Below are 16168 nucleotides of genomic sequence, written 5' to 3'. Positions count from 1 at the left end.
TCCTCAGTGCCCATCACCCACTTTCCCCTCTCCCCCAGCTCCCATCAACCCTCACTTTGTTCTCAGTATTTAAGAATCTCTTATGGTTTGCCTCCCTATCTGTAACTTCCCCCCCTTTCCCTCCCCCATGGTCTTCTGTTAAATAAGTCTTTATTTTAAAGAAACTCGGGGCGCCTGGGTGGGGCAGTCGGGTAAGCGTCCGACTTCAGCCAGGTCACGATCTCGCGGTCCGTGAGTTCGAGCCCCGCGTCGGGCTCTGGGCTGATGGCTCAGAGCCTGGAGCCTGTTTCCGATTCTGTGTCTCCCTCTCTCTCTGCCCCTTGCCCGTTCATGCTCTGTCTCTCTCTGTCACAAAAATAAATAAACGTTGAAAAAAAAAAATTTTTTTAAAGAAACTCAAAGACACATAAAATGCCATATGCAATCCCAGCATCTATAAATGAAGAATAAAGAACAAAGGTGTGTCCAAGCTAATCTGTGATAAAATCAAGGGGGCAGAAAGGCAGTATGATCTACATTTTCTAAAACAGACAGAAATAAAAATATATAGAATTTGCTTATCATGTGCATAAACAAACTATGGAAAAGTTGTAAGGAACTAACCACAGTTATTACTGTTGGTAGGGGAGGAAGGATGGAAAATGAACCAATGGGGACAAGAGATAAACTTTTCTCTGTGAATCCTGTCGTAACTGGAGTTTGAAATCTTGTAAATGGGCTACTAATCAAAAATTTTTAAAAAGACTTCAGCATCAAAGAACCAGAAGAACTGCATAAGCAGAAGCTCACACTATATTGACAAGATCAAAGTCTTGGTTTCATAATGCTTTTTTGTAGCTGAGTAAACTAGAAACGCAGTACTTGACTGATGAGCTCAAAACAGATACAATTCGTGTGCCAAGATATTTACCCCTCATTCTGCTTACCCACGTATAAATAAGACCAATGACAGCCAAACTTTACAAGCCCTCAGACCTGTAGACCTTCCCCTCTTTAATGATGATACATTCCCTTCTTTTGCTAAGAAACGTAACTGAAAATTATCAGAATCTCAGGAGAGAGCGGCCTATCCACAAGGTCTCTAAATACCTTAAGCGATACTTCTTTAGACAGGAAGTTAAAGATGAAGGTGCTGAAGACAACTCATTATCACCTCTGCCTCAAAGGGACAGATTTAAAGGGAAGCTGATTACTGTGCTGCAGGTAGAGAACATGGGAAAAGGACCACGAGGTTAACGACCTCAAGTGGGCTGGAAAGTAGGGATCTTCTACCACACCCAAATGCAGTGTTTTTCAAACCAGTTGTGACTCACTGTCCTGCAATTTTATGGGTTATAACCAGTAATTTTCTTCTAAGTGAAAAAAGAAGAGAAACAGGGTAACTTAAACATACTAAAGAGTAAGAATTGACTTGTAAAACTTCTTTTCAATCATACAAACACCCTGTGCATGAGAGGGGGTCACAATGTAAAAGTTTAATGATTGGTTTCCAGTTAAAAAGTTTGAAAGCCACTAGTCCACAGAATTGTTCCGAGCAGATAAAGCTTGGCATTCTTTTTTCATGCCCTCACAGACTAACCTTCGAGGCCTATTCCCTTACAGATTAAACTCTTTCTCCCCTCTCCCTGACTGTTCCTTCAGATCTAAAATCTCTTCTCTTTCCCAGCTTTTATCAAGATTTTGACTGAAATGTACCTCATGTGAAGTATGAAATAAATCATTAATGACTACGAAGACGAAAAATTTGACCTCCATAGACAGTCTTAGCATAAATTATTTTTAGAGGTTCCTCCTTTATATTTACAGAACAAAATATAAAGAGAGCTCTTTTTCTGGGACATACCCTGGGAAACCAAATCCCACATCCAGAGTACTTACAATAAGGCTCTAGGGGTGTAAATTCCCAGATAAGAGGAAATTCATCTAGATGCCAAACAGGTTAACAATGAAAAACAAGCAACTGAAACTCTCTCAGATTCAACTACACAAGAGAGAAGTTCCTCACCCAGCTGCAGAGAAGATACCTCACTGCTGGCCAGTCTAATAATCTAACTTTACATTAACTCAGACACAGATGTGAGGTCAAAATGTCCAAAACAACACCTTATTTTACATGCATTTTCAACAAGAGAAGGAACAATTTTTAAACTAAAGCTGTTTGCAAATATTTCACTTTAAAATGACGATACGAGGGGTGCCTGGGCGGCTCAGTCACTTGAGCATCCGACTTCAGCTCAGGTCATGATCTCACGGTCTCTGAGTTCGAGCCCCGCATCAGGCTCTGTGCGGACAGCTCAGAGCCTGGAGCCTGTTTCAGATTCTGTGTCTCCCTCTCTCTCCTCCCCTGCTCATGCTCTGTCTCTCTCTTCTTAAAAATAAATAAACGTTAATAAATAAAATAAAATGATGATACAAGGAGGCACTTCACCCAGGCCTTACCTTTGAACTCAGACTTTGTGCCTGGCTTTGCACTTTCGCATGCTATGCATTTGGTAGAGTCGGCTTTATTTTGCACTAGGCACACTTCACAGTCCCAGCTTCCCTCTGGTTTCTTGAACTTGTCTAACCCAAGGCAGCTTCCAGAAGACAGAGAGGCAGGGACGGTGCTGCTACTTGAAGCAGGTACTGAACTTCCTAAAAAAAAGTGAGGAAACACATAAAACTTCCAGTCCATGTTATGTCATGTTATGTCAATATCTTAAGACACCACTGGGGCGCCTGGGTGGCTCCGTCGGTTAAGCGTCCGACTTCAGCTCAGGTCACGATCTCGCGGTCCGTGGGTTCGAGCCCCGCGTCGGGCTCTGGGCTGATGGCTCAGAGCCTGGAGCCTGCTTCTGATTCTGTGTCTCCCTCTCTCTCTGCCCCTCCCCCGTTCATGCTCTGTCTCTGTCTCAAAAATAAATAAACGTTAAAAAAAAAAAAAAAATTAAAAAAAAAAGACACCACTAAGTCTAAGTGTTCAATTAGTGTTTCCTATTAAGACAGATAAAATGCCAGAAATATAAACTTCACATTGCTAAAAACAGTACAGACATCTCAGATTTCTTTTAATCTTATAAACAAGCAGCTTACGCTCACCCGGCCTAGTGACAGCTCTCTTCTTAATCTGAGGTCTGAATAACCATGGTTTAAAAAAAATTATCAGGACCACAAATCAGAACCTAAAAAACTAAAATGTTCTTGGAGCTCCCAGGGGGCTCAGTCAATTAAGTGTTTGACTTTGGCTCAAGTCATGATCTCATAGTTTGTGGGTTCAAGCCCTGCATCGGGCTCTGTGCTGACAGCTCAGAGCCTGGAGCCTGCTTCGGATTCTGTGTCTCCCTCTCTCTCTGCTCCTCTCCCACTTGCACTCTACTCTCTATCTCTCTCTCTCTCTCAAAAATAAGCAGTAAAAAAAAATTTTTTTAAAGTCAAAAAAATAAAATGTCCTTAAGAATATTTGTCAAACAATAGCCAAAGTATGGAAAAAGCCCAAATGTCCATTGACAGATGAATGGATAAAGATGTGGGGTGTGTGTGTGTGTGTGTGTGTGTGTGTGTGTGTGTGTATACACATACACTCGGCAATCAAAAAGAATGAAATCTTGCCATCTACAATAATGTGGATGGAACTAGAGTGTATTATGCTAAGCGAAATTAGGCAGTAAGACAAATATATGACTTCACTCATATGTGGAATTTAAGATACAAAGCAGATGAACATAAGGGCAGGGAAACAAAACAAGATAAAAACAGGGAGGGAGACAAACATAAGAGACTCTTAAATACGGAGAACAAACTGAGGGTTGCTGGAGTAGTTGTGGGTAGGGGGATGGGCTAAATAGGCAGGGACATTAAGGAGGACACTTGTTGGGATGAGCACTGGGTGTTATATGCAGGGGATGAATCACTGGATTCTACTCCTCAAAGCATTATTGCACTATATGCTAACTAACTTGGATATAAATTTTTAAAAAAATAGAAAAAAAAAAAGGAATTTTTGTCAGATTTCTTCAAACAGCACAACATTTTAAACGAACATATAAGAGGCACCTGGGTGGCTCAGTAGATTAAACATCTGAGTTCAACTCAGGTCATGATTTCTCAGTTGGTGAGTTCGAGCCTCTGAGCTGTCAGCACAGAGCCTGGAGCAGACTCTGGATCCTGTATCTCCCTCTCTCTCTGTGCCTCCCCTCGCTCACACTGTCTCAAAAATAAACATTAAAAAAATTTTCACATTTATATATATATGTGTATACATATACACACATACATACATACATACATACATAAGATATAAATCACAGGCAATAATATCCTAACACATAAAATACACGGCCACAGACCACACTAATTTTAAGATTTCAAAGCACAGGTCTCTGCCTTTGAAATGATCAGTTTTGCACAGAAGTGTTCTATCATCCACTTTGCATTTCGACTCACCACCACCTACTGTGTTCATGGCATTAGTATTTAACAGACATTTATTAAGGTTCTAAGGACATAAAGACAACTGAAATGCTGCTTACCTTCTAAAAGTGCTAACGGTCTAAGAAGGGGGCAAGTAAACACACACACACAGTAATCCCATCACCAAAAAGGAAAGTGATACATGAAGAAGGAAGGAAGTGACTAAGGGGCAGCAGAACGGATTCACAGACGTGACATTTCAATTCTGAGACAGAACTGGAAGTTTGTAGGGAGCACGGGGTGGGGGGCGGGGGGGGGCATGGGAAGGTGGCTCCACAAAGCGATCAAGAAGCCTGTGTGTTAGGAGCAGAGCCATCCATCTGGCGCCTCCCGTTTCCACATGTTCTCTGACTGTCGCCCCTCCCAGCCACTGGTCTCTGTTCCACCGCTATGCTGTCTTCCACCTTGCCAATAAAACCACTCTCAGAAGTTCCATCTTTGGTCCGCTGTCCTCCTCTTGAGTCTCATCTACTCGGACGGTTTCCTGACCTGTACCTGCGGTCCCCTTCTCAGCTGTAGGGCCACCCTCTACCTGGTTAGCGTGGCTCACGTCTCCTCCTGCCTCACACGTTTCTATCTATCTCATCCCCTTCTGCTGAGCCCACCACCGCCGCTCTATGCCAAGCGGCCCTCACCTCTTGTTTGAACAACAGCCTTCTCACTGAGACCTCTGCTCTCGTTCCCTGCAATCCATCCTGCTGCAAAGCAACCGGTGCCAAGTAGGTTTTGGTTTTCCTCACTGGTTCCTCCTTTAAAATGAACCATTCCAAAGCTTTGTTCCTGCCACTCCCTTAAGATGGCGGAGCACAGGTTTAGGCCATCTCCTCTACCCCCTCCCTCCCTCACTTTCCGTCGCCTCTGCTCCCATGGCTTATTTGAAAACTGTAGCCTGATGACTCTCATATTTGTGTTTCCAGCCCCGAGTATCCGTTACGGTACATCCCGAGTCCTCACGTATATGTGAGCATGGGCTGCACAGCTTCAAATCACCATGTCTTCAGCTACGCCGTATTCTACGCCCAACCTGACCGCACCAGCACATATCACTGTTTTCTGGGCCTGTATGTATTACCGCTACAACCTCCCATCTGTCCTCTGGTCTCCAAATTTTAATGCCTTCAAATCGACCCTCCAAAAAGCCACCAGGCAATGTGTCAAAAATACAAATTTAACTACATCACTCCTCTGCTTAAAATGATGGTTCATCATTGACGGGATGATGTCCGATTTATGTAATAAATATATGAGCTTTCTTTATTTGTGAGTAACAATTTACTTCCTAACTCAGTTTTATTCTCCCAATCAACTCAATTAATTTTGGTTTCTTGCATGATCAAGGGCCTGTTTTTGTTTTTGTTTTTGTTTTTGTTTTAAGAGGAGGAAGAGGTATGCCAGCTGGAAGGAGAAAGTTATTTCAGAACGAAGCCTCTGAAATCTTACTCCTCTGGAGATGTCCAGTAAGAATTAGAGATACGGCTCACCTCTTGTGTTCAAACATGGGGTATAGGCTAACAAACCCGGAGCTCTCCACTGCAGACAGAAGACTACACATCCATGAATAATGCAATAAAAAAGGAAGTGTAATTCCCAGGATATCCATAACAGTTTTTATTTAATACCCATGTTACTATACATCGGTACCAAATAATTATATGAGATTACAAAAATATTAAAGAGTCATTTCCAGATGGGACTCTTCAGTAACTTTTTCAAATTTGAACAGAGAAACAGGAAAAACTCAAGCCTAACTCCCTTCTTCTTGCTGTCAGGTTAGAATGTTTTCATTAGTGACTCAGTAATTGACTATCCTTGCAACACCTCTGGCAGCTGGCATACAGGTATAGGTCTCCGCATTAATATTCAGCCACAGCTGTTTCAAAGGGCAAGACTTCCTACCGCTTAGTGAAACCTTCTCTGGGAATGACCATCTGTCATCCTCACTTGCACTTCAAGGAAAAGAGACAAAGTGACATTTTGTTCTGGATAACGGTGGAGAAAGACTGCCCCTTCTAAGTCCCTTCAGCATCTGTATTCGTCAGCTTTGAAAACGATCATGAAAAGCAAAGTTTCTGATAAAGTGTACATAAAAAAGAGGTATAAGTATACACTGGGCTATCCTGAGAGAACACACAGATCCAGTCCCAGGTAAGTCATTTTGCCTCAGACAGCTTAGAAAAATTAAGATGTAGGAGGAAATGCTCATCCTGAAACATTAAAAATATTAAGGCTGTTCTTAGCAGAGAAGTGTAAGTGTTCTACTAAAATAACCAACAAAATGATCTCAAACAGCCATACACGTACCTGGCTTCTCAGACACACAGGACACACATTTACTGTCTTCTCCATTATTAGAAACACAGCATACTGGACACTCCCAAGATCCCAGGGGCCTTTTAAATTTATCTGCGAATCCTACGGCGCCCGTGGTCACAGTGCAGGTGGGAGGTGCGGCGGCCACGGGCACAGCGCTCGCCGCAGCCACTGGCAGCGTAAGGACTCGCTTCACACCAGTTCCGGGTTTCGGTGTCTCACAAGCTACGCATTTCATCGCTTCGGGTTTGTTTTGCACTAAACAGGTGTCACAATCCCAGGTCCCGACTGCTGGTTTAAATCTGTCTCCAAAACCCGTCCCTGATGTAGAGAGAGTTGACTTGTCACTTTTGCTTGGTGCTCCGATTCCAGTTTGTTTAGCAGTATCTTTTGCTGGCAATTTTGTTGCCTGACAGGCTATGCACTTGCCGTCTGTAGCTTTGTTCTGGAGCAGACAAGTATCACACTGCCACGACGACGATCCAGGTGACCCAGATTTTACACTTTCTCCAAATCCAACTCCCCCAGAAGAAAAACTACTTATTGCTGGTCTTGTATAAACTACTGGGCTTGTGGTAGTAGGCTGAGCAGCAAGAGAATCTGCCTTTGGGGATGTGAAACCTGTAATAGGGAAAAGAGTGTAAGTTAAAAAGAAAAAAGAGAGACAGGGAGACACAGAGAGAAGCTCTCTAATCAGAACATTAACTGAAATGCTATTACTGGGAGAACATGTATTTACACACATTTATTTGCAGAGTTCCTAAATCCCAACATGAGCTACTTAAAAGTAGAGTTGTTTTTCACCTAAGCAATATTTAAAAAAATTTTTTAACACTTATTCATTAAAAAAAAAATTTTTTTTTTAAGTTTCTTTATTTTGAGAGACAGAGAAAGCAGAGGAGGGGCAGAGAAAGAGGGAAAGAGAGAATCCCAGGCAGGCTCCATGCTGTCAGCGTGGAGCCCGATGTGGGGCTTGAACTCACGAACCATGAGATCATGACCTGAGCCGAAACCAAGAGTCGGATCCTCAACCTACTGAGCCACCCAGGCACCCCAACATGTATTCATTTTTGAGAGACAGAGACAGAGACAGAGCATGAGCAGAGGAGGGGCAGAGAGGAGGGAGACACAAAACCTAAAGGAGGCTCCAGGCCCCCAGCTGTCAGCAGAGTCAGATGCAGGGTTCAAACCCACAAACCGTGAGATCATGACCTGAGCCAAAGTCAGACGTTCAAGTGACTGAGCCACCCAGGTGCCCCAGCAGCCGTTTTGTTTGTTTTGTTTTGTTTTCCATTTGTTTTTTTAAGTTTATTTATTTTGAGAGAGAGAGCAGGAATTGGGTAGGGGCAGAGAGAGAGAATACCAAGCAGGTTCCGCATCATCACCACAAAGGCCTGATGCAAGGCTCGAACCCACAACCCTGGGATCATAACCTGCGCTGAAATCAAGAGTCGGATGTTTAACCAACTGAGCCACCCAGGTGTCCCAGCAGTTTTTATTAATCACATAATCAGTAAGTGACACTCAGACCTAGTTAAAATCCTACAAAAGATGTATTGTTTATAGTGTATCACCTTCTTCCTCTAGGAATTTCTACTTACTATAATTCAACCAATATCTAATTTGAGGCTTTGATCTGTAGTAATTTACTGACACACCCCTCGGGCATCTAGGTTTTGCTACACTCTTGCTGCAATACAGATCTGCAGTATATTCACAGCCTTCCTCCCGCATCTATTTTTTCCTTCAGGTGTTCTCCTGGCTATGCCAAATGTCTTCAACATCGATAATCTTTGAATTCTGCCCACTTATAACCCACTGTTGTGGTATCCTCTACTTTCAGTGCACGCAGCTGAGCTGAGTAGGCATGCATATTAGACAGACGTCCCTCCAAAGTACAACGGAGTTGTAAGGACTGGTCTCAATTATACTAAGTTCATACAGGACTTTAAAATGGTAACAGTTCAATGAGAAACACGATGTAAATTCCAACAGAGAAGAACCAAACCATCTGGCAAGGTCTAGAAATTACAGAAATGAAGACCCAGCCCACCCTCGAGGAGCATGAGCTCATGCTACTCAAAGACCTGCCCATGGAAAGTCACCAACCACTAACGCAGACAAACTGCCTCCAACAGTTCTCCAACATAATCACAGAACCTTTCACACTGCAAGGGTCCCCTTTTGGTAACCACTAAAGGTGTACTCAGACAATTAAGGTATTTGCACAGAACCATGGAATAACAGGAACTGAAAAAGTCTCCGCACTACCGGAACTGCTGTCATTGAACCGAATCGATTCACTCCAACTTGTGTCCACGGGAATGACCTTCCAATCCTTTACTTTGGACCAATTAACCTTTGTTTTACACATGCCAATAAACTCAGTGACCTGTTTTTCCAGCTCATGGCACCAAACGAAAAGAAAAGTGGAGGGTAAGAAGATATAAAAGATTTTGAGATTTTCCAGTGCTACAATTAATCCAACCTAGAGCTAGTTTTAGCATAAAGGCAAAACCCATATACTTCACTTACTCCCAGTAGTCTAAAATGGACTGTTTTGTTAATGATTAATTTGAGTCACTAAGGTTGGCATCATTTTAACAGTAATCATCTCAAGATTTTAGAGACTTATTTTCCTTCCCCCTTTTCAAGTTTTTCTAATTTCTCTCAAAAGAACACAGGACTCCAAATTCTTGCTATTTAAAGAAAATTAAAGGGGAGGAGGAGTGGGCATCATGAATGCAAAGTATAACTTATCTGAAGATAGAGCATATGAATTTGATGCATATCTACCACTCAGTTAACTAGCACAGGCGCCCTGGAGCTCTGCCCCAATGGTGTCAAATCGTCTAAATTGCTGGGACCCTTGTAGGCAGTGTACTCATCTATAAAACGAGAAAGCTAGACCAGAGAGACCTAAATCTGGCTGCAGAAGCCATTCTTATCTGGAAATTCTTACTCAATTATACATGAGCACATCTATCTGCTAGGTAAATCTAAATTTTCTCTGAGTGACTAGATCACCTTATGAACATTTATACATTCCTATAGTACACGTCACAATCGGAATTGTATCTATCCTGTTTTTCAAATTGAAAACTTTTTCCTATTTGATGACTTCTATTCATTGCCTTCAAGTTATTTATTACTAGCTTTCAATTCTTGTTTCAAGTGAGTACTGTCCCTTACATATATGTATGTTCGAATCATCCAATGTTATCTTTCTGTTTGGTCTTGTTATAAGACGATCACAACTGGGCAGTAATCTGAGAACAAGGCAGGTCAGCATCTCATCAGAGAAAGATATGTGCAGGTATATCATCAGGTTTATTTACTTGTATTCCATATTGGCCTATCTCTATTAAAAGGCAATTCATTTTCCCTTCTACACTTGCCTCTTTCTCCTGCTATCCTCACCTCCTTAAGAGATGTCATTTTAGGACAGTCTTTGAATTCTAAACAAGTAGAGTTTCTAAGATATTTACTCCAGAAGAATTGCATCTAACTACATCTACGTTCAAGTCAATTTCCCAATTTATGCCACACATGACATTAAAATAGGACCACAAATCTGTAATGAAGATTTTAGAGTATGTCAAAGGCAGCTCTTATCTTACCAGGGCTTTTGAGAACATCTAGGACACTTCCTTCTTTCAGGGTTTTTGCAGGTCTAAAAGGACCCTCACAATCTTCATCTGGCTGCTTCTTACAGCTTGTACTATTCACTGCATTGGTATCTTGAGCTGTAGAAAAGATACTATGTCAAGAAGAAGCACCGGATCAAGTTAAATGTGTTAAAGAGAGCTTTCAAAGCCAATTTGGATCAACTTCTAAAACATCATGAAAGTCACTGTAATTCAAAGATAATGGACAAATTTACTTAAAAATACAAGGTTAATTTGCTAGTACAAGAAAGCAAAGATAATATTTCCCATACTATACACTGTACATTTTTCTCCTCCAAAAAGGCAAAAAGTATGAACTATAATTGTTACCCAATAAATTAACTGGTAATCAAAACAATCAAACTCAAACACTGGAGAGGTTATGGCACCTGGAGCAAGCTCCCAAACTACAAGAAATATGCATCTGACTACACAGCAATTTACAGTACTGATTGAACCAAACTTTCAAATAAATACTCAACTGAGCAGTTATTTCATTTCTAGAAATTGATCCTATGATTAAAAATATCCTTCAGTTATAATATTGAAAATCTGGATGATAAATGCTCAATAAGGGACTGAGTCTGTCAATTACAGAATACCGACATGATAGATTACTATGTGGCCACAAAACATTCTCAAAAGCACAGTTATAGGTAAAGACGAGTTAAAAAGCCCAGAAGATTGTGAATGATACAAGAGTAATGGTGGCTGCCAGTGTTGAGTGACTTTTTACTTACTGCTTCTACTTTTTATGTTTCCTAAATTTTCCAAAATAAATATACCCTTAGACTTAAAATAAGAAATCTATGTTTTCAGTATGATAATGGCTTTGTGGTTCTATTTTTAAGGGGGAAAGTTTCTGTTTACAGCTGAAATATGTGTGGAACTGTTTCAATATAACCTGATAGGTGTGTTTCTGTGCGTGAGAAGGAAGGGGAAAGGAGAGAAAGAGAAACAAGACTGGCCAAAAAATGGGAAGTGTCGAAGCTGGGTAAACAGTACATGGAAATTCAGTCTACTACTTCCGAAAATGTTTCAAGTTTTCCATAATAAAATACAAGCAAGGTTTTTCTTCAGTGTTTGCCAATTTTATTTTATTTTTTTAATTTTTTTTTCAACGTTTATTTATTTTTGGGACAGAGAGAGACAGAGCATGAACGGGGGAGGGGCAGAGAGAGAGGGAGACACAGAATCGGAAACAGGCTCCAGGCTCCGAGCCATCAGCCCAGAGCCCGACGCGGGGCTCGAACTCACGGACCGCGAGATCGTGACCTGGCTGAAGTCGGACGCTTAACCGACTGCGCCACCCAGGCGCCCCAATGTTTGCCAATTTTAAAAGGAGTAGAGAAGTTTCAAAAAAAATCCTACCTACCTCTACCTCACGCCATAAACAAAAATTAATACAAAATGGATCAATGATCTAAACATGAGAACTAAAACCATAAAATTCTCAGAAGAAAATCCAGGAGATACATGTTCATGACCATGGATTTGGCAATAGATTCTCAGATATGATATCAAAAGCACAAGAAAAAAATCTGAACTTCGCCACAATTGAAAACCTTTGTGAATCGAAGGACATTACCAAGAAAGTGTAAAGACAATCTACGGAACGGGAGAAATTATTTGCAAATCATGTATCTTAAGGATCTAATATCCAGACTACATAAAACTGCTAACATCTCAGCAACAAAAAGACAAACCAACTTAAAAATGGGCAAAGGACTTGAATGGACATTTCTCCCAAGAAGATAAAGGGCCAACTAGCACATGAAAATATGCTCCATTATGCACCATTAGCCATTAGAGAAATGTAAATCGAAACCAAAAAGAAGCATCACTTCACACCCACTAAGATGGCTACCAACACAAAGTGAAAAGTACACATGGTGAGAATGTGGAGAAATTAGAATCCTCATACACTGCTAGTGGCAATGTGCAAGGAACCAGTGGCTGAGAAAAACAGTTCTGTGGTTCCTCAAAAAGTTACACATAGAACTGCCATTTGACCACCAACTCCATTTCTAGGTATATACCCCAGAGCACTGAAACCACTATCCAAATAAATACGTGTACCTGAATTTTCATACCAGCACTATGCACAATAGCCAAAAGCTGGCAACAGTCCAAAAGTCCATCAATGGATGAATAGAACTATGATATATCCATACAATGGAACTTCACTCAGCCATAAAAGGAATGAAATTCTAGGGTGCCCGGCTGGCTCGGTAAGTAGAGCATATGACTCTTAAACTCAGGGTCTTGAGTTCAAGCCCCATATTGGGCATGGAGCCTACTTCGAATAAAAAGTAAGTAAATAAATAAATTTTACAAAGAAAAAAGAGTGAAGTACTGATAAATACTGTAACACAGATGAACCCTGAAAACAAGTAAAGGAAGCTAGATGCAAAAATCACATGGTAGGATTCCAGAATAGGTACATACATACAAACAAAACACAGACTCGTAGTTGATAGGAGGTGGGGGAGAAGAAATGCGGAATGACTGTTATTTAATAGGTACAGGTTTCCTTTGTAGGGGGTGATAGGAATGTTCTAGAACTAGACAGGCTGTGGTAGTTGCACACCACGAATGTACTGAACACCACTGAATATGTTCCCTTTCAAATGATTAATTTTATCTCACATGAATGTCACCACAGTAACAAAAACATACAAGAAACAAAACACTGTACCCACTACGTTTTACTGTGTCAAAACAAAACATACAATTGTATCACTTTGTCATAGTCTATCCTCCTTTAGAATAAAAATGGCACTGCTTTTAGTAATTTTTTAAAGTAAATTTTAAGGATACCCTGAAGTGTATTCAAACTGCTGGAAAAAGATAGTGGAAAAATTAGCACCTGCCACAAAGTAATTAATCATGACTTCTACATTTTCAAGCAGCTTGTTAATGTCAAAGTGGTGAGAATCACTGTCACAATTCTATACATGCCACTTATAATAAATGCCTTAAAAATATGGATAATTTCCCAGATGTAATGAAATACAAAGGTTGAACAAGCTGCCGCTCATCCAGTTATCACCAATAACGCATTAGTAAAAACTGGAGGATTGTCATGCCTTTCCTCGTAACCAGGTGTGAAAATGGTCATTTGCAGAAGTTTTTTTTTAAATATGTATTTACTTATTTTAAGAGAGAAAGCGTGAGAGAGGCAGAGAGAGGAGAGTGAAAGAACTCCAAGCAAGCTGCACACTATCAGCATAGATCCCAACGCAGGGCTCCAACTCACGAACCGTGAGATCATGACCTGAGCCAAAACCAAGAGTTGAGCACTTAACCAACTGAGCCCCCCAGGCGCCCCAGGAATTTGTAGAAGTTTATTCCTCTTGAATTCATAATAACATTGAAGAAAAAATTCGTGGTAAAAAGTATACCTGAAATGTGCCTGTTATACTTTCTCTTACACAAGGCTGTTTTAGTCAATAAAAAACAAGACTGCAAACATACCAAATTCCTATTTTGTGCCACTCTCATAATCTATGCTCTTATCTTCCAGCTCATCCAGAGCTAGAACATCTGGCTTCTATGTCCTAGCTCTTTGCTTGTTGTTGTTGGTTGCTGCTGCTGCTGTTTTTACTCTACCCTTTGAGGGAGGATCTAGTATTTTTTAAATTCCAAAACTATGAGGTAAAAAAACTGAGATAGACAAATACACGCTTCTGGATAGGGCGACAGAACTTAACTGATATCTCAGCCTGTAAAGCCACGCCCCCCAACCACCCCTCACTTGGGGACACGGCTGTCACTCCACGACACCCAGCTCACGCCATTTAAAATCACTGTCTTCCTACTACATTCAGATTAAAATCCAATTCTTTCAGCATGGCATTCAAGAATTTTTAGAACTTAAAGCTACTTCTTAGCTTTATTACAAAAGATCTACAGATTTTGAAGAATATCATCCTTTTTTCTCTAACTCCCACAGCCCTGCACTTGCTGTGTGTCTCTGGAGTAAAATGCCCTTGCTCAAAACGTCCTGAGGTGAGTAACTTAGCCCAGATGGTTCTCCAGTTCCTGAACAGCAAACACTTGAAAGAAAACCACCACCATCACAACAAAATCCCATGATTTAATTACCTGCTTGCTCATTTCTTTCCCTCAACTACCCCCATTCCTGAAATATTATGTATCACTACCTGCAGAGGCCAGCATAACCCTAACACATAAAAATGTTTGTGAACTGAACACTAAACCCAGAGATGGGATCCACGATAATTAGAATTTCACCTCGATAACAAATGTAAACAACACCTGAATTTCTTATGAGAGTTCATTTATAATAAACTGTCACCTTTATGGATATACTGCTGGTGTGACTATCCCTTCCCATAACTGAACTGTGTAACATATCCATTTAGTGAGCGGTTTCTGAGAAGGTTACTAAAAACTATTGTCAAAGGTTGATATTAGCTCCTGTCCGCTTTTTAGAGCTAATTTCATTCAAATGAATTTATAAGAACTGCCAAAGACTAAAGAAAGAATTTGAAATACTAATCTAATGCATGCAACCATTTTTATGTAACAACTTGGGAGAAATTTTTACTTACCTAAACTACTACTTGTAATTGGTTCTGAAATACTACTAGAGCCAGAAAGTTCTGTTGTTTTCGCAACAGGCACACTAAATGTAAATCCAATCTGTAAGGAGAAAAGGTATCCTTAATAGTCTACTTAGTTTTAAAACAAAATATCAAATATGGAGCTTTTTCTTATTCCAAGTCAAAAAAAAAAAAGAGACACTGAATTTCATGTAGAGATTTTACAATCTCCAAAATTGAGATGCTTCTTATAATGAATGGTGTGTTAGGTCTAAACAGCATTTTTAATTTCTTAGGCATTTTTTTCATTCAAAGCAGTACATAAAGTAATAACACTGAGATTTTCCAATAAAACACTGAGATTTTATGGACAGTGGACAGGTTTCAGGCACACAGCAGGGATTACATACAATATGATCTGGAATATCTAGCAGTAACCAAAAACAAGAGCACAGTGAAAAACACAAGGCAGCATGTAAAAATGATATGCATGCCAAAGATGCATGGGGCAACTTGAACATTAAACTTCTATCACTCAAAACACCTTTTTTTTTTTAAATTTAATTTAATTTTTTAAATTTACATCCAAGTTAGTTAGCATACAGTGCAACAATGATTTCAGGAGTAGATTTCCTTAATGCCCCTTACCCATTTAGCCCATCCCCCCGTTCTACAACCCCTCCAGTAACCCTCTGTTTGTTCTCCATATTTAAGAACCTCTTATGTTTTGTCCCCCTCCCTGTTTTTATAGTATTTTTGCTTCCCTTCCCTTGTAAAACACCTCTTTCTTAATTATGAAGAAATATGTATTATGAGGCATAAAAACCCAAAACTTTTCCAGATTAAAGGCAATTCAACAAACATGTTAACCAAATGCAATGCAATTTAGTTGATCAGGTCTTGATCTTTACTGGATCTGGGCCATTAAAGGACAGTCTGGGTGGGGCCAATGGGGAAATCTGAATATGGACATTATTATTATACTATGTTACAATTTCATGGATAGAATTGTATTGTGGGTGTGCAAAGGAATGTCCTTTTTTCTTAGGGGACATATGGAAAAGGTGTAAAGGTATCAAGATGTTTGCATCTTAACTTTCAAATGATCACGAGAAAATACACATGCTTGTGTGTGTGTGTAGTGAAAAATAAACAGGTGTTCACTCATTCAAG

At 40.3% G+C, this 16168-nt stretch overlaps 1 protein-coding gene across 6 annotated transcripts in view; it reads right to left on the bottom strand.

The window, feature by feature from the left end:
• NUP153 (nucleoporin 153) overlaps positions 1 to 16168 on the bottom strand; it is an 88040-nt gene that overhangs the window by 12592 nt on the left and 59280 nt on the right. For all 6 annotated transcript variants that reach the window (XM_040460536.1, XM_040460537.1, XM_040460535.1 and 3 more), the window contains 4 exons: positions 15005 to 15095; positions 10380 to 10505; positions 6751 to 7380; positions 2440 to 2634 (listed from right to left, as the gene is read on the bottom strand). In XM_040460536.1, coding sequence (XP_040316470.1) covers positions 2440 to 2634; positions 6751 to 7380; positions 10380 to 10505; positions 15005 to 15095 — 1042 coding nt within the window. The remainder of the gene's footprint in view (positions 1 to 2439; positions 2635 to 6750; positions 7381 to 10379; positions 10506 to 15004; positions 15096 to 16168) is intronic.

Source organism: Herpailurus yagouaroundi, unplaced genomic scaffold, assembly GCF_014898765.1.
Source record: "Herpailurus yagouaroundi ecotype Mexico unplaced genomic scaffold, PumYag 250, whole genome shotgun sequence".
In the NCBI taxonomy this organism is placed as follows: Eukaryota; Metazoa; Chordata; class Mammalia; order Carnivora; family Felidae; genus Herpailurus; species Herpailurus yagouaroundi.
This window is presented reverse-complemented; position numbering and strand designations above follow the sequence as displayed.